The following is a 24719-nucleotide window of genomic DNA, read 5'->3' as shown; positions in this document are numbered from 1 at the left end:
ACGAAAATGCCGCCGGTGTACTAAGATCTGTGAAAGATCAGATCAGCCAAAAAAACAGAAACATAACAATGGCCGTTTTCACACTAAAGACGAATAATCCGTCTAGACGGATTATCCGTCTGCTACATTTTCCGTCTTGGTATGGGCCGTTTTCACACTAGAGACGGATAATCCGTCTAAGACGGGTTATCCGTCCAGCACGGATTATCCGTCTTAGTGTGAAAACGGAACAGTGTTCATTTTAGACGGATAATCCGTCTATTTTTATCCGTCCGATTTTCCGTCTATCAGACGTCTGGTGTGAAAACGGCCGATGAAGCAACGCGTCCCGGCCTGCCCTTTCCTTTCCTTTCTTTCTTTCTTTCTTGCTTGCTTGCTTGCTTGCGTGCTTGCTTGCTTACTTGCTTTCGTTTTTTTCTTTTTTTTAATCCTATTTGGGTATAAAAAGTTATCGATATTGTAGTTTTACAACGGGTTTCCTCTTGTTCATGTTTGTTCGTTTGTTTTCTCTTTTGAATGACCGATGATTGCGTTACATGTATTACATTCACGTGATCTGCCTCGCTTTAGAGCACTTCTTCATCTCTTGGCAACACGTGTCGACTTCGTTCATACACTCGCTCGCTCGTTTATACGCTTAGACATAAATGGTGCTTGTGTTACAAGTAGAACGTGAGGGACTGGGCCCAGCCCCAGGTCACTTATTATTATGGGATCGAAAATCCCACGCGTTGGCGAGAATAAAAAACGAAACGAGGATCGATGAGAAAACGTGTTGTCATTGCAGTTTTGTAGTAGTTCCTGTGCGAGATTGAGTAGAGTGTAACATTTGGTGACCCCGACGTGACAAAGAAACCACCGAAATGTCTATAGAAGTCGTCGAAGAGATTCAGATAGAGGTGAGAACAGCAATTTGTCAGCTTAGCGAAGCGAGTCTTCGAGAAATCTGTGCGGGGCTACATATCGAAGTTAAAGAGACGGATACAGGACGCCTGGCGTTAATACAAATCCTAACGAAATATTTAGACGCCGAAGAACTCGGAACTGAAGCACTAACGAATCTCAGAGAAACAATTAAAGAAAAGAAACCGGCAACGAAGGACGCGAAGAGTGAACAAGAGGGTGGTGTGAAAACCGAACATGTGGATCAGAAGTCTGCTGTCAAGTCAAGCACAAATGCAGTTACGCCTAAAGAAACCACAGCGATTCCACCGTTCAGGAAGGAATTTAAAATATCGGGACAGATTGGAGATTCACGTCAGAAAGATCGCTTGAGCTTTACCAGTCTTGCTCACCAAATTAACGCTGGATTGAAACGGGGCTATAAAGAAGAAGAAATTGTCGAGGCTGTTATTCGAGCTATCAATCCAGGCCTTAGATTGAGGAGCTACTTGGAAGGTAAGCCCGATCTAGATCTTGCCAGATTACGTAAAATACTCCGGTCACATTACCAAGAAAGGGGGGCTACGGAAATGTATCAGCTGCTCAGTTCGGCAGTACAGGAAGCTGGGGAGACCCCTCAGGACTTTCTTGTTCGCCTCCTTGATCTAAAGCAGAAAGTACTGTTTGCATCTCAAGAAGCAGGATCTGATTTGAAGTATGACCCAAAGCTGGTACAGTGCATGTTTCTGCATTCATTATTAACTGGGTTACGGAATGATAACATTAAAATGGAGATAAAACCATGCCTGCAAAACACCCAAGTGGAAGATGAAGAACTTTTTGAGAAATTGAATGCAGCAGTTAGTAATGAAACAGAAAGAATGCAGAAGCTTGGTTCCCGTCATGACCAGCTCACAAACCGAACCCCCACACAGCTTGTAGCTCAATTGGCCACCCATGATGACAGCCATGCCTCAGTTGAAGGTAAAACCCCAGAAAAGCCACCAAAAGTTAACCTTCTTACTGAAGTTAGAGAGTTGAAAGCGGAATTGGCTGCTATCCGGGAGGGCATGGAACAACAAAGCCGCGCTAGCCCTCACCCACAGTACAACCCTGTAGAGCAAGGGAGGGTTCGCCCTAGAGGGTGCTGGAATTGTGAAAGACAAGGAAGGGGTTTCCGTTGCAACCATTGTTTCAACTGTGGTGATGTCGGCCACTTCAGTTACCAATGCCTAAGGTCAAGCCGAAGGGGCTATAACTCAGCAAGCCCCCAGGGAAACAGACAAGGGTTGCCCCCACGGGACAAGGAGCAGCCCCCCCGATTCATGAGCAATCCCAACAATGCATGAACTGTGGAAAGAGGGAGGATTGGGCACATCAATACTTGCGGTGTTCACAGTGCCATACTAGCCACTATTGTTCAAAAGTTTGTCAAAGGGAACATTGGGAGAAGCATAAGAAACTATGTCAAGCCATTAGCGAAGTTGAACTGAGGGAAAGGGCAAGTGTTGAAACATTGAAAACGTCGTTCAGTTCCCACCTAACCCCGAGACAACGCTCTAAACTCACCAAATTAGTGGGAAGAAAATGTGTGGTTTCCTGCTTGATTCAAGGGGAAAAGGTGGATGCCCTGTGGGATACCGGAGCTCAAGTTTGTGTTGTGTCCAAACATTGGAAAGAAATTAACCTACCAAACGAGCCAGTAAGAGACATAAGCGAGTTATTGGGGGAAGATGGATTAAATCTCCAGGCCGTGAACGGTACAAAAATCGCATATGATGGCTGGATTGAGGTGGAGTTCCAGTTGGTTGGGGAGGACGGGTACTCGGAGCCATTGACAGTACCCATACTAATAGGAAGTGAAGATAATCAGGAGTATCCCATCATCGGCTTTAATGTCATTGAAGAGGTCATTAAGAGGAGTAGTAGCCCCAACACAACCAGCCTATTGCCCCGAATAGTGAATGACTCGTTCCCATCTGTGAAAGAGGGCGAAGCAAGAGCGCTGGTTAATTTCATCCAAAGTATGGATGATGAAGCTGACACCGGTATGCTCAGAGTCGGCAGACAAGACATACGTGTTCCACCAGGAGAGACTGTGAGAGTCAAATGTCAGGTACACTTTGGACTACTAGAAGAAGATTTGCCTGTTGTGTTTGAGCCCAAAGAGGAAGGGGCGTGGCCTGAGGGGCTGGAAGTTCAGGGCTGTCTCCACCGAATCTCCCCGAGGTCTTCGAGCCGAATGTATGTTCCAGTATGCAACAACACCGAACGAGAGATGACCTTACGTAGGCGGACAGAACTGGGCACTATACAGTTAGTGCAGTCCGTCACGCCACTGCCAGTCGAAGCTGAACAGAAACAAGAGAAAGAGGAAGGTGAAACTTGGAGTGAGGCAACCAGTTGTGAGCGGGAGCCAAGTCAGCCCGAACAAAGTAAAGCAGAGTGGACTCCCCCAGTTGACTTGAGCCATTTGTCAAGTGAGCAACGGGTGATTGTCAAGGAGATGTTGAGGGAAGAATCCGGGGCCTTCGCTATAGATGATGGTGACATTGGATGTGCCGAACATTTGAAATTGGAAATCAACCTGAGAGATGACGTCCCAGTACAAAAAACATACAATTCAATTCCAAAGCCCTTGTACGAAGAGGTAAAGTCACACTTGCAGGATATGATCAATCGTGGTTGGATAAGCAACTCAAAGTCACCCTACTCTTCCCCAGTGGTGTGTGTGAGAAAAAAAGATGGCAGTCTGAGACTATGTGTTGACTATAGGCAGTTAAACAGCAAAACTGAGGATGACCGCCAGCCCATCCCTCGCATCCAAGACATCCTGAATAGTCTCAGTGGGAACACTTACTTTTCAGTGTTAGACCAAGGAAAGGCATATCATCAAGGATTCGTAGCAGAAGAACACCGACATCTAACAGCGTTCATCACCCCCTGGGGTTTATACCAGTGGAACCGGATTCCTTTTGGCCTTAAAAATGCACCGGCAGCTTACCAGAGGTACATGGAGAAATGCCTAGAAGGTCTCCGCGATGAAATATGTATTCCATATCTTGATGATGTCCTGGTGTACAGTAGGACATTTTCTGAGCATGTAGACAATGTGCGAAAGGTACTTAAACGTTTGCAGGAGTATGGTATCAAGCTGAAGCCAAAGAAATGTGAGTTGTTTAAGCCCCGTGTTCGTTACTTAGGCAAAATAGTCTCAGCAGATGGCTACACGATGGACTCAGCAGACGTTGCAGCAGTGGCAGCCCTTAAGGAAACTAAACCAAGAACTGTTGGTGAATTGCGCAAACTCCTGGGTTTCATAAGCTATTACCGCCAATATATTCGCGACTTCTCCAGATTAGCCAAACCCCTTTATGACCTACTTTCAGTTAAAGAATGCAGTGACCAGCCCAGCAGAGCTAAAGGACAGAAACAGCACCCCAAGTGGAAGTTGCCGACATCGAAAGGACAATCGTCATCAAATCACAAAATCCCGTGGAATGAAAGACACCAAGAGCGATTAAACTTCCTAATTGAACTTCTTATGCAGCCAGGGGTAATGGCTTACCCTGACTTTGAACGACCATTTGTACTGCACACGGATGCCTCAAGCGAAGGACTTGGGGCGGTGCTCTACCAAGAACAAGGGGGGAAATTGAGAGTTGTTGGCTATGGCTCAAGGACATTGACGCCCGCGGAACGGAACTACCACTTGCACTCAGGAAAGTTAGAATTCTTGGCCCTAAAGTGGGCAATTACTGACAAATTCAGGGATTACTTATTCTATGCTCCATCCTTCGCTGTTTTCACTGACAATAACCCGTTAACGTATGTGATGTCATCAGCAAAGTTGAATGCCACGGGGCATCGGTGGGTGGCCGAGTTAGCGGATTATAACTTTACAATCAAGTACCGACCGGGCAAGACTAATGTTGACGCGGATGTTCTGTCAAGAATCCCATTGGACATAGACAAGTATATGAGCGATTGTACAGAGGAAGTACCCAAAGATGTCCTTGAAGCAACCGTGGAAGCAGTTAGGGAACAGGCAAAAGGCACAATCCCATGGGTTACGGCAATTGCCGCAGACTTGACAACTCCTGAACCGACATTAAAGGATCTGAATCTAAAACCCTTCAGCCCTAGTGAAATCAAGGAGGCACAGTACTCGGATAGTGCTATATGCCGCGTGCTTTACTACAAGACACACGGGATCAAACCGGGTGGTGGCCAACTGAAGAATGAACCCCATGGAGTTACCAACCTTATGAGAGAATGGAAGAAACTGGAAGTTGATGAACATGGTATCCTGCGACGAAGAACAAGCTCTAAGATACAATTAGTTCTGCCACACAACTTCATCCCAGTGGTACTTAAAGAACTACACACAGAGATGGGACACCTTGGAGCGGAGAGAGTCGCAGAACTTGCAAGGTCCCGCTTCTACTGGCCACATATGTACCGTGACATAGAGTATTTTGTGACACAACGTTGCAGATGCATCAAACAGAAGAAACCAAACACAGTCACGAAAGCACCTATGATGCACCTGATGACATCAGCACCCTTTGAAGTAGTTTCCATTGATTTTCTGCATCTGGACAAGAGCAAAGGTGGATATGAATATGTACTGCTGATTGTTGATAACTTTACCAAATATGCCCAAGCCTATGCAACGCGCAACAAGACGGCCCGTACTGCTGCTGAGAAGATCTACAATGAGTTTATCCCAAGGTTCGGTTTCCCAGCACGAATACATCACGACCAAGGTGGTGAGTTTGAAAACAAATTGTTCCACAACCTAGAACGTCTCAGTGGAGTTGCCAGCTCGCGAACCACTCCATACCACCCACAGGGCAATGGCCAGGTAGAACGCATGAACCGAACGTTACTCTCGATGCTAAGGACCCTCCCGGAGGAAAAGAAATCGAACTGGAAAGATTCCTTAAACAAGCTTATACATGCGTACAACTGCACAAGACACGAAACGACTGGGTTCTCGCCATTTTACCTGATGTTTGGCCGTTCCCCACGATTACCAGTTGATTTGCTGTTTGACCTAGACAACGACCTTCAACAGGGTGATTACCAGGACTATGTAAAGACGTGGCAAGCAGATATGAGACGGGCCTACGACCTAGCATCTAGGAACACCCAGAAATCGTCAGCCAGGAGTAAAGTGTATTACGACAAGAAGGCTTCCGCAGCAGTCCTACTCCCCGGCGACCGCGTACTTGTTAGAAACCTTTCAGAAAGGGGAGGACCTGGAAAGCTCCGTTCACACTGGGAAGAGCAAATTTATGTAGTTGAGGAACGCATATCTGATAGTCCAGTCTATCGAGTAAAGCCAGAACTTGGCCGTGGGAAACAACGAGTGTTACACCGTAACTTGCTACTTCCTTGTGATGCTTTACCACTGCCTAAACCAACGAGAGCATCATCCAAGACCACCCAACTAAGACCTAGAGTGCCACCTCAGCCTGAAGACATTGGAGAGAGTTCCGATGATGAGTATGAGATGAACACACTGTCCTCTCCAGTCACCCATGAAATAGCCTTTCCGGCGGAAGTAGACACCCCTCCTATGGACCCACAGGACCACTGTGATAACGAAGATTGTGCCACTATGTCAGATACCAGGGACCAACCTGACCCACAAGTGGACACTGGTGACTCATCAGTGCCAAATTCATCCGTCCTAGATGTGACTGATATGGCCCCTGAGGAAAGTGACAATTCAGATTCAGAGGAACACCTAGAGGGAGCTACCCGACCTAGAAGGGAGAGACGACCCCCTCGGATTCTGACTTACAGTCAGATGGGGGTACCCGAGTACCAACGTTTAAACCCAGTAGTAAACGCAATTCAATGCCCTCAGGTGATACTTCCCTACCAAGTCATGGCCAACTGGCTTGTACCTCACTGCCGGTGTGTTCACTGCACCCCGCACATCCCATTCATTCCACAGCTGCAGTATATACCACAGCCCATATGGACAAACCAGTAATGAACACTCCTGAAGTCACAACTGATTACTCCGAGTATTAACCATGGACAAGCAGACCTGTTGCTCGCCTTCTGTGACTTAACTCATAAGCGAAATTTGTGTTGGATTTTCCCTCTAGTTACAAACTGTTAAAGACAAAACCTGCGGATCATGGAACTGCCACAATAAGTATTCAGTTTGAAACATGACGAGAACTGACGCTCCCTCCTAACCATTGTTCTTTTTGGTTTTGTATTTCCTGTTATAATGTCGGGACGACATTTCTGTTGGAGGGGAGTGTGTTACAAGTAGAACGTGAGGGACTGGGCCCAGCCCCAGGTCACTTATTATTATGGGATCGAAAATCCCACGCGTTGGCGAGAATAAAAAACGAAACGAGGATCGATGAGAAAACGTGTTGTCATTGCAGTTTTGTAGTAGTTCCTGTGCGAGATTGAGTAGAGTGTAACACTTGCGTCTCTCATAAGTCCATCATTTTCTTATAATGGCATGCAGAGAGAAAGACGAAGATACAAAGGCAAAAGGCAAAGAGCTTTGGGCAGCTTTGGAAAGAGATCCGCTCGATAAGGAACACATAAAGTTGCTTCTCGAATTCGGCGCGCCAGCGAATTTCCGAGAACCAGACAGCCGAAAGCAGGTAAGCTGTAAAATAGATTGAGAAGCCTGTATTTAGCACTACTTTAGTTTTAATAAAATATTAAATGTTTATTCTGGTTTACAATGTAAGAGTAACTTGATTTCATTTCACAAATACGTCAAGATTTGTACCTGAAATTGTTAAAATTTGGAAGTAAACATGCTGACGGCGAGCTACACTTGACTGCTCATCGATCACGTAATTAACGTGTACTCTTATACTACGAAACAAAATACGATAGCTTCTGAGCATCCAGAAAATAACAGCGATACTCTGCTTGTAGAAATTATGCGAATACTGAACGAGAACATGAAGTTGATAGGAGCAAACGTATATTAATAATATAGTCAAGAATTGTGCTTCTCTTTGAAGACAATGCAAGTCGAAGGCCAACCAGTCGGCAAATTACTGGACTACCAACCGCAATAAAGTCAGTTTTAGTAGGTATACGCTGCTCATTTTTGTTGATTTTTCGTAGGCGCTTTTAATGCAGTTTTCAAGCTTTTGCTTGTGTAAAGTATACGCTGTTTCCGGGGAAAATTCCCTTCTTGTGTTTTCCGTTTCGCCCGGAAGTACTCGAGGCTTCTAAGAGTTGAGTCGCTTTCACATAAAACTCTTGGCTTCCGGAGAATACCTTCTTGAAATATAAAACATTTCTAGAAAGAAAATAACACTATTTTATAACTTTCATGCACTCACAAAGGCTCACAAAATAGAATGTTGTCTTGGTCTATACGCGTTTAATAGCCTGACGTACTTTTGACGAGACATAATTTTAGCAAGACATAATTTTAGCAAGACATATTTTTAGCGAGACATGCTTTTAGTGTGAGATACTTCACTTAAAAGTTTGGGAAATTTGTACTGTGATACAGAGCCTTAAAAGACTCTTAAAACTGAAGAAACTTGCATGGCAGAAAGCTTATTCTATCCAGATCGTATTCTGGATGTAGAATTTTTTCGGGAAAATTCCCACTTTCAATATTTGACTTGCTGTCAGACTTGTTTAATAGTAACTGTCTTAAAAGTATACGAAGCTTCAGCAGAAGCGAGGCTTTGGTAAAGAGTCTTACCATCTTGTAGGAAACTGCCTTTTCATTAATGCAACATTTCTGGCAAGAAAATGAGACTATTTTGATACGCTTATGTTGCAGCTGTCACATACACAGGGGTTGTTTTAACGATAACAAGGAAGTAGAGTCTGTTAGTTTTAATAGGAATACAATGTACTGCTACAATGGGACACACTTTTCTTTAAAATTCATTCTCTGAAATATTTACGGTCTAAAAACGTGTGATACCTGAAAACCTAACAATTTATAACTTAACTTCAATGTAAAACTATTAACAAATTCAACCCGGCCGTTTACCAGCTTTCTTCATTTGTTTACATTTGTTTTCTTCACTTTCTAGTTGTTGGTTTTTATGTCTGCATTTTAACTGGACCTATACAGGGAAAATAACAAAGTTGATTTGACGTGTTGTGTTTCCATATAGACTGGTAGAACCCCCCTCCATTTCGTAGTGTCGGATGTAAATGGCGATGAAGAACTCATGGAAATGCTGTTGAAGCATGGAGCAGACACAAATCTAAGTGACTCTGTATGTTTCTTTCACTTTCTTAGTAATAAAGTAAAAAGTTTAACTCAGTTTTAATTACTTAAATTATTCAATAATTGTTCTTCCTCGACTCATTACTGGCACTATACCTGATCATGTCATTTCTCTTTCTTACTTTTACAGTTTGCTTTAACGCCACTTCATCTGGCAGCCGAGAAAGGAAATTTAAGGGCTGTGAAGAAACTCGTTGAGAATCCTTACAGTCCAGCTGATCGCAACAAACGAAACCGAGTAAGGGCTCGCTCATTGTATTAATCTAGTGATACAGTATTCTTGGTAAGTGGAAAAAAAATATTGGTAACAATTTACTGTACTAAACGTGGCCAATTCTGCCTTGAACTCAACATCCAATTTTACGTTTTTCGACAGAAATATCTCGTTGAATATCTATAACTTTTTTCTTTCATGTATATTCGTCAAAAATTATCTGGCGCAGGCTCTAGCTGTTGCTTCTAAGAGCTGTCAGAAGAAAACGGATTTCTGGTAAACATAGCCTACGACGAAATCAAGCCACACCGAAGTACAGAATGATTGCTCTGGTATGGCAAGAAACAGTGTGACAGTGTTTGGCATAACCTGTAAAATACAGTGATGTTTTAACATCGGACGTTGATGAACCCGGCTTCTCGATATGCTATTTTAATTGAGTCATTTGTCTTTGCTTTCCCATCCTGCTGAACGACAAGAGTGATGAAATACCTGCTCAAGTAGCTGAGAGCAAGCAACAAGAAAATGTTTTGAAGTACCTCTTGAATGATGATGCATACGAAGTAGATGTCAGCTCTGATGGTGATGTCGTGAACGTTTCATCAAATACAGGTATGTTTTTGCAAACACTTTGGTAACATCAGACAAGGGAATTTCACTCCCAAGCCTCGCTTTGGAGGTGCAGTCATAAACGAATTCTCAAAGCAGCCAAGATGGAAATTATAATCATCTTAAACAGCATGAGGGTGGTTGAGGCTAATAAGAATTTCATGTTAACATGGCTTAACCTGAATCTTCGGCATAGACATAGACATAAACATAGACAGTTTATTTTACTTGGTCGCACACTTAGCTATGGTAACGGTGTGTCCCATAGACCAAGATAAGCAGAGTCTACAGGACGCACCAGCCAGTTAACGGGTACGCCAAGAAAACAAAATAACAAAGTAAAAATAATATACAACCCCTTACCCGGTTTTATGTTTCTGCATTGACTTTCTTGCAGGTTCATCTGTCACCGTCAACTCCCCGGGTGGAACTGTGCACATCATGGTGGGCGACAGCAGTACAATGAATGTTAACAAATGAATGGAAACTAGAGTCACGTAAGTAAAGGGAAAAGCAGTTCTACCTTAATGAAGGTACATAGAGAGCTAATTTGGGACATAGTCCGGCTCGTTGATAGACCAAATTAACTCGATTCACTGGTGAATCTTCTTTATAATTTTCAAGCATAGTTTAAGGGATTCTCACCGAGCGAGTTTCAAGGATTCCCTGCACGTAAATTAATATTAAGACTTTAGAGTAGCAAGATGTCGAAAAAGGGACTCGTTGATTGTACAGGGCCGCCCCCTCACGTTCCCCACCATCACCTCCCTTAAAAAACCTTTCATTTTCAACAAAAAAAAACACGTGTAAATCGATGATTTTATTTACGTAATTTATTTGATTCCTTGAAGGACCACCGCATCCTTCTAAGAACGTAGGAAAACAGATTTTTGTCGCATTTCTTGCAGGTGTGTCCCACTTTGGAAAGACACAATACTTGTAACGAGGGTAGCAATCTAACAGCTTCATGCCTGCCGGAAGAAATGAACGATGAGTCACGAGCATTCAGTTCTTTTGCCTTTAGGACTATAGAGTGTCCTAGTACATAGACGAGTCTTTCCCAGTAGCAAAAGTATAGTAGCAAATCTGCAATGAAAACGTGAAAGGCTTGGACGATGGATAGAACGTAAACGTTAAGGGGAGGAGCTTTTAATTCAGAGTTTCCTTCACCCGGGTTCTGGTTTAAGTCCTGGACACAGTCTGCAACAATGTGCGCCAGCTATCAAGCATAAATGACGGCTGTTTTCTACTTTTTCTCTTTGAGGAGCAAGTTTAAAGATACTCGCATCAAGTTGTTTGGGATAAAGCCTGGATATCCAAACCTAGTAGGAAAGGTTTTAGTGGTGCATCTAGACACCATGCCATTAATATACATTGCACGGAACACTCAGCGTCTTTATTCTCTTTGTGTCCAGAGGTTTTGTAGGCATACACTAGGGGACATGTGGCGGGGGCAGTTTCGGGCCTCGTGTGACATGCCGTTGTAAAGAATAAGTTCTGCTGCGTGATCAAACCTTTGTCCCAACGACAGGTTGTACGAAACTCAGTAGGTTTAAATCCGTGATGCATCCATGATGCAGTGACAAAATGACCGCAATTTTCAAAGTCGCATCGTCTGCACTGGTCTTGCAAACTAAACTGTACACTACATCACGTTGATATGCCTCAATCCGTTTTGTGTGCACCAGCTGGCGTACTATCCCTACAACATGCGTCCTATGTATACAGGCGAAAACCGACTTCCAGAATATGAAAGTACTGTGCAATAGCTCAGTTTCCTTTGAATGGTCACACACTAGGGTTTCATCTACAGACTTAAAAAGTTTTAACCTAGAACTATCTTCCACAATATAATAAAATCTTCCACAATACATTCCACAGTACTACATGAAAGTAATGCTCGGTAGCTTTCGTTTGAATGGTCACACATTAGGGTTTTATCAACAGACTTAAAAGCTAGAACCACCTTGTACAGCATAATAAAACAATACCACATGAAAGTACTGCTCAGTAGCTTTCGTTTAAATGGTTACACGCTAAGCTCTTGTCACAGACATAAAATTCGTACCTGCGTTTCAAAATAGCGTAAAAACAGAACATTGTAAAATTCTGACCAATAGCCCTGTTCACGGATAATTTTTCTCATTTGCATTACAATGTAATCCAACGTGGATGCGAGGCAATTTCGGGCTAAAACTATAAAATAGCCCGAAATTGCCTCACATACATGCTAGATTTTATTGTAATGCAAATGAGCAAAGGTTACCGTGAAAAGGGCTATTCTAAAAGCAGTCTTTGTCACGGAAAGTTAATTCTAGGACTGTGTAAGTAGTTATTTATTTATTTGCCTCATTTTGTTTTTATTTTATTTTATTTATTTAGGTTTATGCTGTTGTTGTTGTTTTTTTTCTTTTAAAATAATGTATCATGAAACCCGCCTTTATTCGGCAATGCTATAACAGGGTATCTACATCAAAACTTTACACTGCATGGGAATTAAAAACAAAAACCGAAAGTGTGTTTGTTTGTTTAGTCTGTGTGTTTAAGAATTGGTAAGCGGAAACAAGGTTTGATAATTTATCATTCTCGAAAGGAAGTACCTGACTTGTCTCTTCAACCCGCCAGTCAGGGTTTTTTAATCAGACACTGTCAAATTAATTATTTTGGTGATCTTTCAGGTAATATAAAAGGTGTTAGAAAAAATAATCTACCTGCACTATTGCATGACGTTTTCCTAGCCTTTTTCTTTGTTATTCAAATCAGCCGTTGCTGGTTTTAGAGAAGAGTGAAATTTCCAGAAAATAAACAAGATTGCTTTTAGAAATTTAGTTTTAGGTTAAGGATTGAATCGAATTATAAAACTCTTAAATTTGTTGTAGTCATTAGTTTCTCAACTATCTTTTCTTTAAATCTGTTCTGGAATAATTATACCAAATCTACTTTATATTTTAGGTTTGGAAACGTCTTTTTTAATCAGTGCTTCGTACGATCGATTTTTTTATTTTGGCTACGCTGATTTAATAACATCATCTCTTTGCGAAGACAGAGATTAAATATACCCACCATCCACTCAGGGTAGCAATTTTCAATACTGTCAAGCTCGCGCAGAAATGAAATGGGTCGCTGCGTTTCTGTGCCCTGTTGCTATTCTTATGCAAGTTTCTAATTTTCATTTTGTGGCCATGCTATGAAAACACGATGTTTGCGCTTTTAATAATTGACTTTACATAACACACACAAGCCGTCAGTGGTTTCTAATAGTTTGTCCACTGTGTTAACCAATCACAGTCCTTTGCATTCCGTTATGAGCAAACATACCTCTCTTTCACTGTGAAGCCCCTTATTACTTCATTCATGAATAATGAATTGACTCGCGCCTTTTACCGAGCAGGTGCCTTGAAAATCAACCAATTTATATTGTTGTTTCTCGCGGACCACTCTCAAAGATTTCAGTTCCAACCTGAAATTTTCGTTTTGTTTTGACTATAGTCTGGTCAATTGAATCTTAAGATGAAACGATTATTAGAACACACAGTTTAACATTTTGCAATCAATAACGCTTGCCAGAGTGGACATTTTTCTGACCGCAATAATAATATGAACACTTTGGGAGGTTTAGTGATCTCTATCCTGGTCATTACGGTAAGTTGCCATAATTATTCTTTATTTCTCTCTCGAATAATTGCATCGCTTACGATGTATATTGTAAAATGTTCATGGTATGTTTTAATTTTGTCTTATCATGTTTAGGTCCTAATTCTCATAATTTCAAAGCAGCCACTGGCTGAAGAATTATTCTGCTCAGGTATTGGTCTATTTTTATGTTGAAAAAAATTGTTTAAATGTAAAGGGAATATCAATTTGCCTGAAAATCAATGAGCGGCTTTGACTTGGAAAGTGTTGCTCTCTAAATACCATAAACATTATGTTCAAAGTGAAACTGGAACTGAGGGCAGTCGTATCAGATGCCAGCTATCAGTTATGAAAGTTTGAGTAAGTGTTTTAGTTGTCAGTGAAGAACTGGGGGCATTTGTCAGCTGTCAACAAGAGTATTACGGTTAAGACAAGATTTGTCAGTTAAACTTCCGTTTGGGTTGGCTGTCGAAGCGTAATGACCCGTTCAAACCCTTGAAAATGACGAGTGTGTCTTAATAATATTTAATTATTTTTTTTTTATTTTCAATTGCTTGTTGTTGTTGACTCGTCTCTCAATAATTGTATCTCTGTTTTCTTAATACATCCTATGATTTTCTAAAGGTTTTAAGATAATATTAAGTTGTGAGCTTTAGACTAGTCAGTTGGCGCTTCGTCGGTAACCCAGAAAATGGTTTTAGCCCGTTTGCATGTAAAGCTCACGAGAACATAATTAGAAACCGAGAGTAGACCGACATGCTACCCTTCAAGGTGTCTCAATGTCTTCAGTTTCACGACAGGATCAATTTCCAAGAAAATATTGTTAGCGCACTATAGTTTTCATTTTTATCCGTGGATACAGCCGTTAGAGATTCAGAACCAAGGACTATAGCATACATGGTTAAAATGGATTACCAGAAACACGAGATGTTAAAATGTTAACAGGTACTATTCGAGTCAGTAATAAATTATTGACAGGAAAATGAGCCGTTCAGGAGTTATGTAAGCACTTTGCGGGTTCCCATTTATTGAAATGACAAAAAGTGAAATATTCAAAGATAGATAGATATCCACGTGGGAGTGTTTGAAGTCTTTGAAATGTCAACACACCCCGGCTATTCTCGCGTAAAAATTGGGATTATTCACAATAGTTGCATTTTTTTAAATTAGCCCCAATGCAACATCTTAGAGACAAAATCCGCCTTCCGATAATTTGTAAGTTAGCTAAGCAAAGAAAACGCGTTGAGCAAATAGAACTCCAGGGTTGGTGTCGGAAGCTTTCTTACACAACATTGACATGTTTTCTAATCACTTCTGTGTATTGTCAGCGGGAAGCCAAGCGTCTTGTAATTACACGCATTTGTTAGCGAAAAAAAGGGACAAAAATCTCGCTTATATGGGTTCTTGAATGTATCTAGCTTAAAGAAACTGGTGACAGGTTATTGCATAAGTGCTGTAAATTAACAAGGCTTGCGCAACTAATTAAACATTTTTGGAACAAGCATTTGATAATGTCAGTTGTTTTCTTTTAGCAATTAGACGGCAAGCTTAAGATTTCAACGAAGGAATATTGAATTAACGTTCGAATTTTTCCTACTCTATGTCTATTTTTGTTTATTTAATCATTTATTATTATATGGATTTTCTTGCGAATCTCACAATTATTCGAAGGATCTTTTGGCTCCCTTTACAAAAAATTACCTGATTTTTCGAACCAAAGTATTCCATTCTCCTAGGTGCTTTGAAAATACGGATATCCTTGACTTTTTTTTATTCAATTATACGAGGAATGGAGTTTGGCTACTTTGAATTTTTTAGTATGATTCTAACTAAATTTCTTTCAAATAACGATTTACAACTATTTCTCCACGTAGTACGAAACTACCCGCTTTGGCAAAATTGCGCTCGGACTGAATTACCATTTGAAACAACCAATATTGTACAGAAACTTATCAGATTCGCCAACAATTTCGATTTTTTTTTAAGTCGAGTAACGGGAAATATAATTTACTCTCTCAGTCTTCCCAGGAATTGTCCAGTAGTGTTTCTAAATGCCCCTTTAAAACTTTCGCAAAAATGAGAAAAGATTACCACGTTTAAGACGACCTCCAGCCACTTAACAATACATGTCATGGCCGATAATGTACGAGGGCTCAGCCAACCAGATTGCAGCGTTTGCATCAGTATTCTAGTAGAATTCAACTACAAAGAGTCAACCACGAACTTGGCGGGGATTTACAGGGATTGCAAAAGAATGTCTTCTTTCTCTCGACAAACACCATCTGTGCCGAAGCCTCAAACGTTTTTGTGACATTTAGTTTTGCCTAGGTTCTAGAGATGAAAACAATTAGCTGGTTCTTGAGAGCATTGATTACAGAAAACTGCGGATGTATTTAAACCTATATTACTATCGATTAGGTAGACTTTATAAGAAGATCTTATGGGTCACTTTTGTGTGGTAACAGCAAGAATTAAGGTTCCTGGCCATCGGTGGGAGCTTAAGCGCAGCCTCAGTTTCCTCGTGTTGGGATAAACTTTAACACTTAGAGTGACTGTCTTAACCCCAGGAGTATAAAAGAGTAAAGGTGCTCTATTAGGGCATGGATTAGCGTCCCTGAGCCAAACAATAAAATAATTAAACCAATGGAAAATTTCAAGGGATTAGTACATAATAAGGGTTTAGGTGTCTTAAAGTTACTATGAAACACTGAAGTATTTGACCAACAGGGTTAACATGAGTCAAGCATGAACTTAGTCCCAAACTGAACGATACGGGAAGACGTTTTTGAATTCTGCCGTTTGCTCTTCTTTGAGCATTTTACTTCCTATCTTCATCTTGGATTAGGCACACTTCGTAAATGTGGGAGGACACTCAGTCACAATTTTACTTTTTTTCCTTACTATTTTTTTTCCAGCTAGGAGAAATGCACATTTCATACTAACATCTCATCCTCGCAATTTTTTTTCTTTGCAGATCAGGAATTTTATTTTGAATTTCCTAACGTTCAGCCAAATGTTAGCATTGACCGAGATACAGACATTGAAGCTTTCACCATATGCTTGTGGTTAAGTACCTCTGGTGCCTCGAACCTTGGAATTTTACGCTACACTGACCAGTCGACGTCGAATGTCCTTATTGCCTTGTCTTTAAGCCCTGGAGGGCATCTAGATTTTTCGCTCTTTGGCGAAGATAGGTAAATCTTTTCATTGACCTTAGAGGAGCTCAGTCACGGTATTTTGAGTTATTTTGGCCACGTACAAAATAACATTTAAATTGAAGGAAACCTGAAAATAATAGTTTACTAAGATAGAAAAACACCAAAGAGATAACAAGAAACCGTAAAGGAACAAGGATGGTTAAGGATGGAGAACATTGACCCCGATTACAAACGACGAACTTGAAAAATTTAGACTAAAGTTTTTAAGTTGAGCAAACCGTGACGTGGCTCCTTTAATACAGGAATTAAACTTACTTTGCTACCAGACTTTGTGCCGTCAAAATGGTGAACGAGAGTGCAGAAATATATATTTAACGATTGAGCATGGTTAAGCGCTTATCGTGGAGGTGGGATGATTTGGAGAGCACGAAAGAAGTGTAAGAGTTTCTCGAGGCGCACGCAGGTGAGAGCAATGATTTTGCTTACAGCATGAGATCATTGGATTATGTTGTAAGGCTAAAGGTAGAAGATGACGTCATCAACAGATAATCCTCTTATGTTCGCCAGAAATTAGATTGGGTCTGCAAATAGAACGGTTTTCATTTGAGTGTCGAAAAGTAATTGGTTTTGCACTTTCTTCGCCACACGATTGGCTTAAAAAACTCGCGCCTCTTTTTCATCCAATCAGAAGTACAACCAAAACCAATCGTGACGCGTTCGCATGCATTTTCCCGCGCTTTGCGTCAGCTGCCTGTAATTACCTCGAGTTTTGATTGGTTCACTTTATTGTCTGTATCCTTTGTGATTAGCTAGAGTGGTTACTTTGGTTTTGGTTTTACGACACTCAATTGAAAACCACTCTATCACATTTGATTAATCAATTAAATGGCCAGACATGATTAATTTCGTCTGCTTAAGGCGGCGAATTCTCTCTCCGCTGTTGTAATGTTCTTTTGTTGCTGTTTTTATCAGGCAACTGCAGGTATTACCCGGTGTTCAGGCTGGCAATATGCATGGTCTGTGCGTGACGTGGCAAAAAGAAGACGGCTTCTTTATGGTTTATTATGACGGCAGGTTACTTCTGACTGGAGTTGACTTTAAAACCAGAAACCTACTATCGTCGAAGGGAGTCCTTACGTTGGGAATTGGAGCACAAGGTCGGGTGTTATACACAGGCAGGTTAAGTCATGTAAATGCATGGCCGTCCGTTTTGGACCACCCCCAACTGGCTGTTCTTTCTTCCAAGTGTGGAGTGCAACGCGGGAAACTTGTTTCGTGGCCGGAGTTTAAACAGGGTATATATGGTGGTTCTGCGATGGAAGGACCAAGTTGCCCTTTTACCGGTAAGAGTGAACTAGACCCTTAAAAAGTTTTTCTTTCTCGTTAATTCTCAGTCAGATTTTATATTGGTACAAGACGTTTCTCGGCGCGCGTTTATCTGTGTATCGCGAAGGGCCCGTTTACACAGGCGAGTTTTGTCGCGCAACTCAGCGCAATTTTTGTCGCGTCGAGATTTGCAATTCAAAATCGCGCTTGTAAACCAGCTGCGATTTCAATGCGGTTTGTCGCCGCCCCATCGCAGGAGTTTCGAACGTGTTCGAAAGCTTATGCAATTCTGATTTGCGACGATTTCTGATTTAAAAGTGACAACCACGACTCAGGTGGGACACCTCGGATGGTGTTTGCAACGTATGATGACACTCTATTTGTGCGGTTAATTCTGATGCGATTGACATGGCGAACAAGGATAAAAGTCTTTCACAACAGCACCACCCCCCCCCCCCGAAAAAATAAAATAACAAAGGAAAGATAGTAAAAACAGGGAAACCGACGGGAAAACCCACTTTTCACCACGCAATTTTGTAAAGGAACGTGCGCCTACCATGTGGTGAAATGCTGCTGATGCTTAACGTTTCTCGTGGGTTGGCATCGAATCGCGGCAAGTCGCGGAGATCAATCGCCAAAAATCGCACTGATATTGCAGCTGGTCGGAGAGTCGTGTTTTATCTTTGTTTCTAATAGTACCTTACATTTGTCTCCATGACAACAAGAGACAGGTTTAAACGTTGTCTTCAAATGCGTGAATTATATTAAGCATTTGTGTTACTGACGTCATTTACATGGTAAAATCTCTACCGCTTATTCGACAAAGCCATCCTTTTAGCGCATTCCTAATGTCGGTAATGTTAGTACCCCTTGGATAACCTGTCATACCAATGATGGTCATACCAACCAGAACGGCAAGAGCTTATAACTGATAGCCGGCTCACGAAAAATACGTATCATGTAATATCACGAGTGAGGGAAACAACCAATAAACAAACTTCACAGTTACGTCAGGCAGACATACACTGAAGTGTATCTGATGAACGGTTAGACCCTATTAAAATAGAAATAGACCGAGGTTATTTGCTTGAGATAATATTAGCTTCTTGTTACGGTTTGGTTAAACTGCAAACATGGAAGGTAAATAAATTAACGTTTCCATGGAGATCAATCTTTTACTTTTTTTGTTAGCCGTGTATTGGAAGCTTAACGCCAACATTTATTTTTCAGAGACTGACGTAACAGATGAACTGAAGCACTGGAGGCTTGATGGAAGCGATAACGAGCTGAGGTTTATTTCCTTATTGTTTTGTCGGCTTTAACGTTGACCATAGGGATCGTTTCTCTATTCATAGTTATCGTTATTCTCTTCTTGATAACACTTTCTACCTATTCCCCTCTTTGTCCTCCTCATCTTTCTAATTCATATCCATCTCTGCACACACATCCGCCCCACATCCCCACATCCGCACATCCCCACATCCCTCCTTATCTTGATCTTCATCCTTGTGGTCATCCTACGTATCCTAACTCGCCTACATGTACAATTTTTATCCTATCCTCATCCTCATCCTCATCCTCATCCTCATCCTCATCCTCATCCTCATCCTCATCCTCATCCTCATCCTCATCCTCATTCTCATCCTCATTCTCATCCTCAGTCTCAGTCTCAGCCCCAGCTTCAACCTCATCGCCTTCCTAATTCTTGTCATCCACTCTCACATCCCTCCTCCTCCTCCTCCTCCTCCTGAATCATTATCCCCACCCTCATGCCCCCTCAACTGTATTTCTACTCTGATGGTCATCTTCTTCTCCATTCTTATTCATTTTCCTCTTTTTATGCAATTCCTTATCGTCAATCCTCGCCCAGATCCCGTTTATCCTAGCTCATCGTACTTAACCTCGACCCCTCTCTTGCCTCTTCATAGTTTCCTCCTGGGAATTTTCCGCCTCGTTCTTCTCTTCTCATCATTTCTCACCATTTGTTTGGTGACTTGCCGTTGTCGTCGTGGTTTGCTTAAGTTCCCTAATTACAATCACAACCGCCTTCATCACTGTTACGCCTTCTGATGATGGTCTCTCTGGTTTGGTGACGGTTATATAGTACATACATTCATGTCTCCTATATACTCTTTACACTCTGAAAATTGCCTTTTAATATAGCAGCGATCGAGGTATTTTTAGCCAGTTGCAAAAAACATTCACGTACAACTAGTGCTGAAATTACACCAGTGCAAAATTGTATGTATCATGATGTATCTGGCCTTTTAGTTATTTTTCACAGCACCGACTCTAAAAAGATAAAATGGTATCAAAGAAAATCTTTATTGTCTTAACGAATCAGTAAGAAGGACAAACGAGCCTTTGCTTCAACACCTTTGACGCAAGTTATTCCCTTCACAGTCCCCTTTACAGTGCGTCCTTTGTGGAGGGTCGCCTTGACGACCATAAAGCTGTTTACCTGGATCAAACAATGGCCTATCTTGAAGCACCTTTCGTCAATCTTGGCACGACCTTTACCATTGCTTGTTGGGTAAAACTATTGCCATCCAATCCATACTTAAAGCCAATACTCTTCAGTCAAAATGGCGGATCCTTAAACGGACAATTTTGGTTTGGTGTCGATGCTGACAATAAACTGCTGTTTGAAAATACGATCGGGGTCACGTCAACTCGCAAGGAGGTAGACGAGCCGCTTCACGAAAAACTGTGGCTGCACGTGGCTGTGTCCTTAAGCACTTCCAATGAGCTACTTTTTTACATTAACGGGCTCAAGCATCTGAGTACACCTCATTCATGGCAGAGTCCTAATAGTGGTCCATTCGCCATTGGACAATTCAACAATACGTCTGAAAACGATTATCTTTACTTCCATGGATTTCTCAGTGACCTTTACGTGTTTTCAAGAGCTTTGAGTGCAGAGGAAATTGGAAAAATTATGGGTACGTACTAGTGGTTGTTCCAGAGCCCGGCTTTTCAAATTACGATAAAGCTAACCCAAAATTAGAGTGAGTCTAGATTGCCGGCAGTGTTGTAACTTTTCACTAATCTTTTTTTTTTTTTTGCTGTCATTGTCATTCTGGATTTTGCAGCTTTCTTCAGAAATCACAAACCATGAAGACACTTTATGCAAAATATTTTGATATGTTAATGAGTTATAATCGGCTTTCCAAGAAACTTACCGGCCCTGGAGGCTACCTACTAAAAAAAATGCAAAGGCCGTGAACTAGACGGCACGACATTTTTCTTTAATTTTAACGCTCGAACTATTTCCCATGACTTTAGAATTGAACAGCATGTGACACCTGGATTGTTACCTAAAAAGGATGAATAAAATTTGACGTGTTTCAAAAAGGGTAGCAAAATGTGGGAATTTTTGTCTCAGTCAAGGTCAAAAATTGAAGGCTTCAAGGCCATCACCCCAACTAAACTTCCGTTACGTACACTTCCGGGTTTGATGTCTCAAATGAGAACCAGTCAATATGTATGAAAGCCGTTGAGAGGAATTTTGCCTTTGTGTTCCTTGTTAGGTCGCTCTTTGCCTTGTACTTTCTCAGAGTGGAGCTCTCACCCAATGTTAACACCCGGGCAAAAGCCAACGGAAAATCGTCGTACCAAATCGTGTCCAGGAGTTGGTCAGTGCACTGAGGTGCGGGCCTGGAAACCTGGTAAGTACCCAGTTATTAAAATGCACCCAGGCCTCTTAACCAGCACCAAATCAGCCGTCGCTATGCATCCTTCCAAGCAAGCCACCATTTCTTTCCCAATTATATATGTACCAACTATGAATACCGAGACCCGGTGAGACTCTTTTCAGTACTCCTTGTATAGCTGTAGCATCAAAGAAACACTACTTAGCGTCAAAACTGTGTATTATCAAATGATTATTGGCCGGCAGCTTTTACTGGAATGGTTGATAATCGTCAGTACAGGTGGATACAAGCCAGCAAAGAGGTCAAGTACACATGGTGAAACAAGTGTTGTTTCCGGTTTAAGCCACTGTCACTATGAATTTCGTTTTCTCCAGACCCTCGGAATTCGACGTCTTAAGTATTGTTAATCGTTAATTTTCAAGTTACTAATATAAGCGTCTACTGACGAATCATCACAGTTTTGATGACGAACTGAAGTAAAAAAACACAGGCCAGTTTGTGTGACACGTGACGCCGCTTAAGTGCGCGCGGTGCCGAAACGTCGCACAATTCCAATGCTGCATAAATGATTTATTTTGCTTTTTTTTTTTCAATGCAGCTGACTGTAGAGAAGTGCTGTTAGCTGGAAACAAAACTTCCGGAGTTCACACAATAAGTCCTTTAAACAACGAATATGAATTTGACGTTTTCTGCGACCAGGAGACTCAGGGAGGTGGTTGGACGATCATTCAGCAGAGGAACGACGGCTCATTAAGTTTCTTCAGGACGTGGGATGAATACAAAAATGGTTTTGGAACAGTTGGCAGCCAATCAGAGATGTGGCTCGGCAATGACAAAATTCACAGCTTGACCACCGAAAACACTGAACTTTTGATTCAGTTGGAAGCGTTCGATGGCAGCAAGGGATTTGCAATGTACAGCGACTTTCACGTTGCAGGGGAAAACGATCATTATCGACTTTCTCTAGGCGATTTTTCAGGCAATCTTCCCAATAAACTAGGGACGCATAGTAATGCTATCTTTTCAGTGGGAACCTGTGCAGACGTCCAGGGAGTTGGCTGGTGGTTTACTTCTTCATGCGGTGAGGTGTTGCTAAATTCTCAATATGGACAAAACACCGGCAATATGACGTGGGACGACTTTCCCAATTCAGGCGACGCTGGTGGAAAACTCATGACAACTAGTATGAAAATAAGGAGGACAGAAGGTGAGGGGTTACTTGAAGTTCCTTTCCTTTATAACTCTACATTTTTGGCTAAAGTCACTGTAACTACCGAAAGGAGCCGGGTGTGCTGCTGTCGTATAATGTTAGGTGATTATCTAAACCCAGCAAAGCAACAGCCAGCCGAGAGAAGTGATGCTTGCTATTTAAAATAAGTTTTTAATTTTGTGGTTACGATTTGTTATTGATGGGCCACCGAAAATGGGAGAAATGAAAAAAAAAAGTGGTGTAGAATTTTCCTACGTCTCATGCAACATCAGAATGAACGAACTTAACTACATGTTCCTCACATAGTCCACAATTTACAGTTTTACAGATTTTTCAAAACATTTACTGTCTTATTTGCTCAGATTCCTTTCGAACGTTCTTCGAATTTTGGTTAAATGACACACACTCAGTGTCCAACCTTCAGCGTGCGAAGTTGTGATGTTCAGCAGGCGTTCTAGTCATAATAGGAAGTGGAATTGCCGCAGTTGTGGCTCCGCGCCAACTCATGACTTAATATTACTGAAACGCGTATTACGCAAGCTAAGAGGGAGGGAGTGGGTGGGAGCAGGGGTGAGGGAGGGAAGGAGAGAGAGAGAGGGATGAAGAAGGAGAGATCGGAAGGAGACAACTGAAAGAGGGAGTGGCGATATAGTGGTTGGAGGGAATAGGTGGGTTAATGGGTATTTTACTGAATTCGTTTGATCAAATATATTATTCCTTTTTTTTCAGGTTATTCAGGAGACTATACTTTAATTTTTGGAAAAAATACCGCAGAAACAAGTATTATTCTTTGGCGAACCGTCCTAACAGAGTTCAAAGCTTTCACTGTGTGTCTTTGGCATAAGCTCTACGTTCAGGAGAATACGATGACCTTGCTGCGATACTTTGCAGAAGATGGAAACTTCACTCTGATTATTAAAGACTTCAACGATGACGGTGGGCCCTCGTTGTCCTTAATTATATGGCCGAGGTATGACTCTGAGAGTTTGAAATTTTTTTTTTTTTCAATGAATTGATTAGAAGCAGACTTAGAAATTCAAATCATACAAAATAATTTTGAAGAATCGCCGCACGCTGCTGAGACATATATACATCAATGAGGTTTATACTTCGAATATCTAAAGATTTGGTTTGAAACGAACTATTTTTTATCAGCAAGTTGTTATGATAATTTCCCTTGTTTCCGTTTAGTTTGAAGATTTTCTGATACAGTTTTGGGCACGAACTTAAAAAATGTCAAGCTTAGCTTCGCTTTTGGTGCGGAATTCTAATTTGTTCTTTAACTTGCAAGTACTCAAGGCATGTAGGTTGTGATGAATGAAATTATCCATTTCCTGCAGCTTCTGTGTCAAAACGAGTCTGGAAAAGCGCTTTGCAAGCACAATTCTCAAACTCATTAATAATTCATCAAGTTTAAACAAAGGAAATCATGACCGTGACGGTGTTTGGATATCTGATCTTAATTAACATAGATTTTTACGATTTTGGTTCTCCGTTTTCTCCTTAGTTTTAGTTTCGATTGAGAAGATCTAACAAACACTCGAGACAGTGTTTGACCACATTTCCAAACACCCCAAAGCTCGTCAAAAATACTCCGCTGCGCGTCGTATTTTCAACTCTCTTCTTGGTGTTTGGAAATGTGGTCAAACACTGTCTGTCGTGTTTGATATATTACTTCACTACTTGTGAAAAAGTAAAAAAATAAGAAAAAGAGTGAAGTAATCTTATGCTAGAAGACTCGTTTTACATGAGGACTCGTTTGGAATCCGAGACACAG

At 41.5% G+C, this 24719-nt stretch overlaps 2 protein-coding genes across 2 annotated transcripts in view; both read left to right on the top strand.

The window, feature by feature from the left end:
• The first annotated feature begins 393 nt into the window (after positions 1-393).
• Positions 394-12477, top strand: LOC110067360 (cyclin-dependent kinase 4 inhibitor B-like). Its single transcript, XM_089296945.1, has 7 exons — positions 394-657; positions 7344-7526; positions 9024-9128; positions 9270-9377; positions 9833-9965; positions 10360-10459; positions 10871-12477. Exons 2-6 carry the CDS (start codon positions 7374-7376, stop codon positions 10440-10442), a joined length of 582 nt encoding a protein of 193 aa, XP_089153071.1. The 5' UTR covers positions 394-657; positions 7344-7373; the 3' UTR covers positions 10443-10459; positions 10871-12477.
• A 101-nt stretch (positions 12478-12578) lies between these two features.
• Positions 12579-24719, top strand: part of LOC110067341 (uncharacterized) — a 51252-nt gene continuing 39111 nt past the window's right edge. Inside the window, exons 1-9 of the mRNA XM_089296931.1 lie at positions 12579-13604; positions 13713-13767; positions 16570-16789; positions 17726-18096; positions 19310-19370; positions 20483-21021; positions 21610-21747; positions 22331-22939; positions 23672-23912. Coding sequence (XP_089153057.1) covers positions 13560-13604; positions 13713-13767; positions 16570-16789; positions 17726-18096; positions 19310-19370; positions 20483-21021; positions 21610-21747; positions 22331-22939; positions 23672-23912 — 2279 coding nt within the window. The 5' untranslated portion in view covers positions 12579-13559. The remainder of the gene's footprint in view (positions 13605-13712; positions 13768-16569; positions 16790-17725; positions 18097-19309; positions 19371-20482; positions 21022-21609; positions 21748-22330; positions 22940-23671; positions 23913-24719) is intronic.

This window comes from Orbicella faveolata, unplaced genomic scaffold (assembly GCF_042242905.1).
Source record: "Orbicella faveolata isolate gen_17 unplaced genomic scaffold, um_ofav_v1 contig_27, whole genome shotgun sequence".
NCBI lineage: Eukaryota > Metazoa > Cnidaria > Anthozoa > Scleractinia > Merulinidae > Orbicella > Orbicella faveolata.
The sequence above is the reverse complement of the archived record's forward strand: the minus strand, read 5'-3'. Positions and strand labels throughout refer to the sequence as shown.

What these genes read in the sequence shown, in the direction of transcription:
- LOC110067360 (XM_089296945.1), top strand. Translation starts at nt 7,374, where the DNA reads ATGGCATGCAGAGAGAAAGACGAAGATACAAAGGCAAAAGGCAAAGAG. An exon ending in ACACAAATCTAAGTGACTCT is followed by an intron (nt 9,129 to 9,269) that starts GTATGTTTCTTT and finishes TTACTTTTACAG; the next exon opens with TTTGCTTTAACGCCACTTCA. An exon ending in GAACGTTTCATCAAATACAG is followed by an intron (nt 9,966 to 10,359) that starts GTATGTTTTTGC and finishes ACTTTCTTGCAG; the next exon opens with GTTCATCTGTCACCGTCAAC.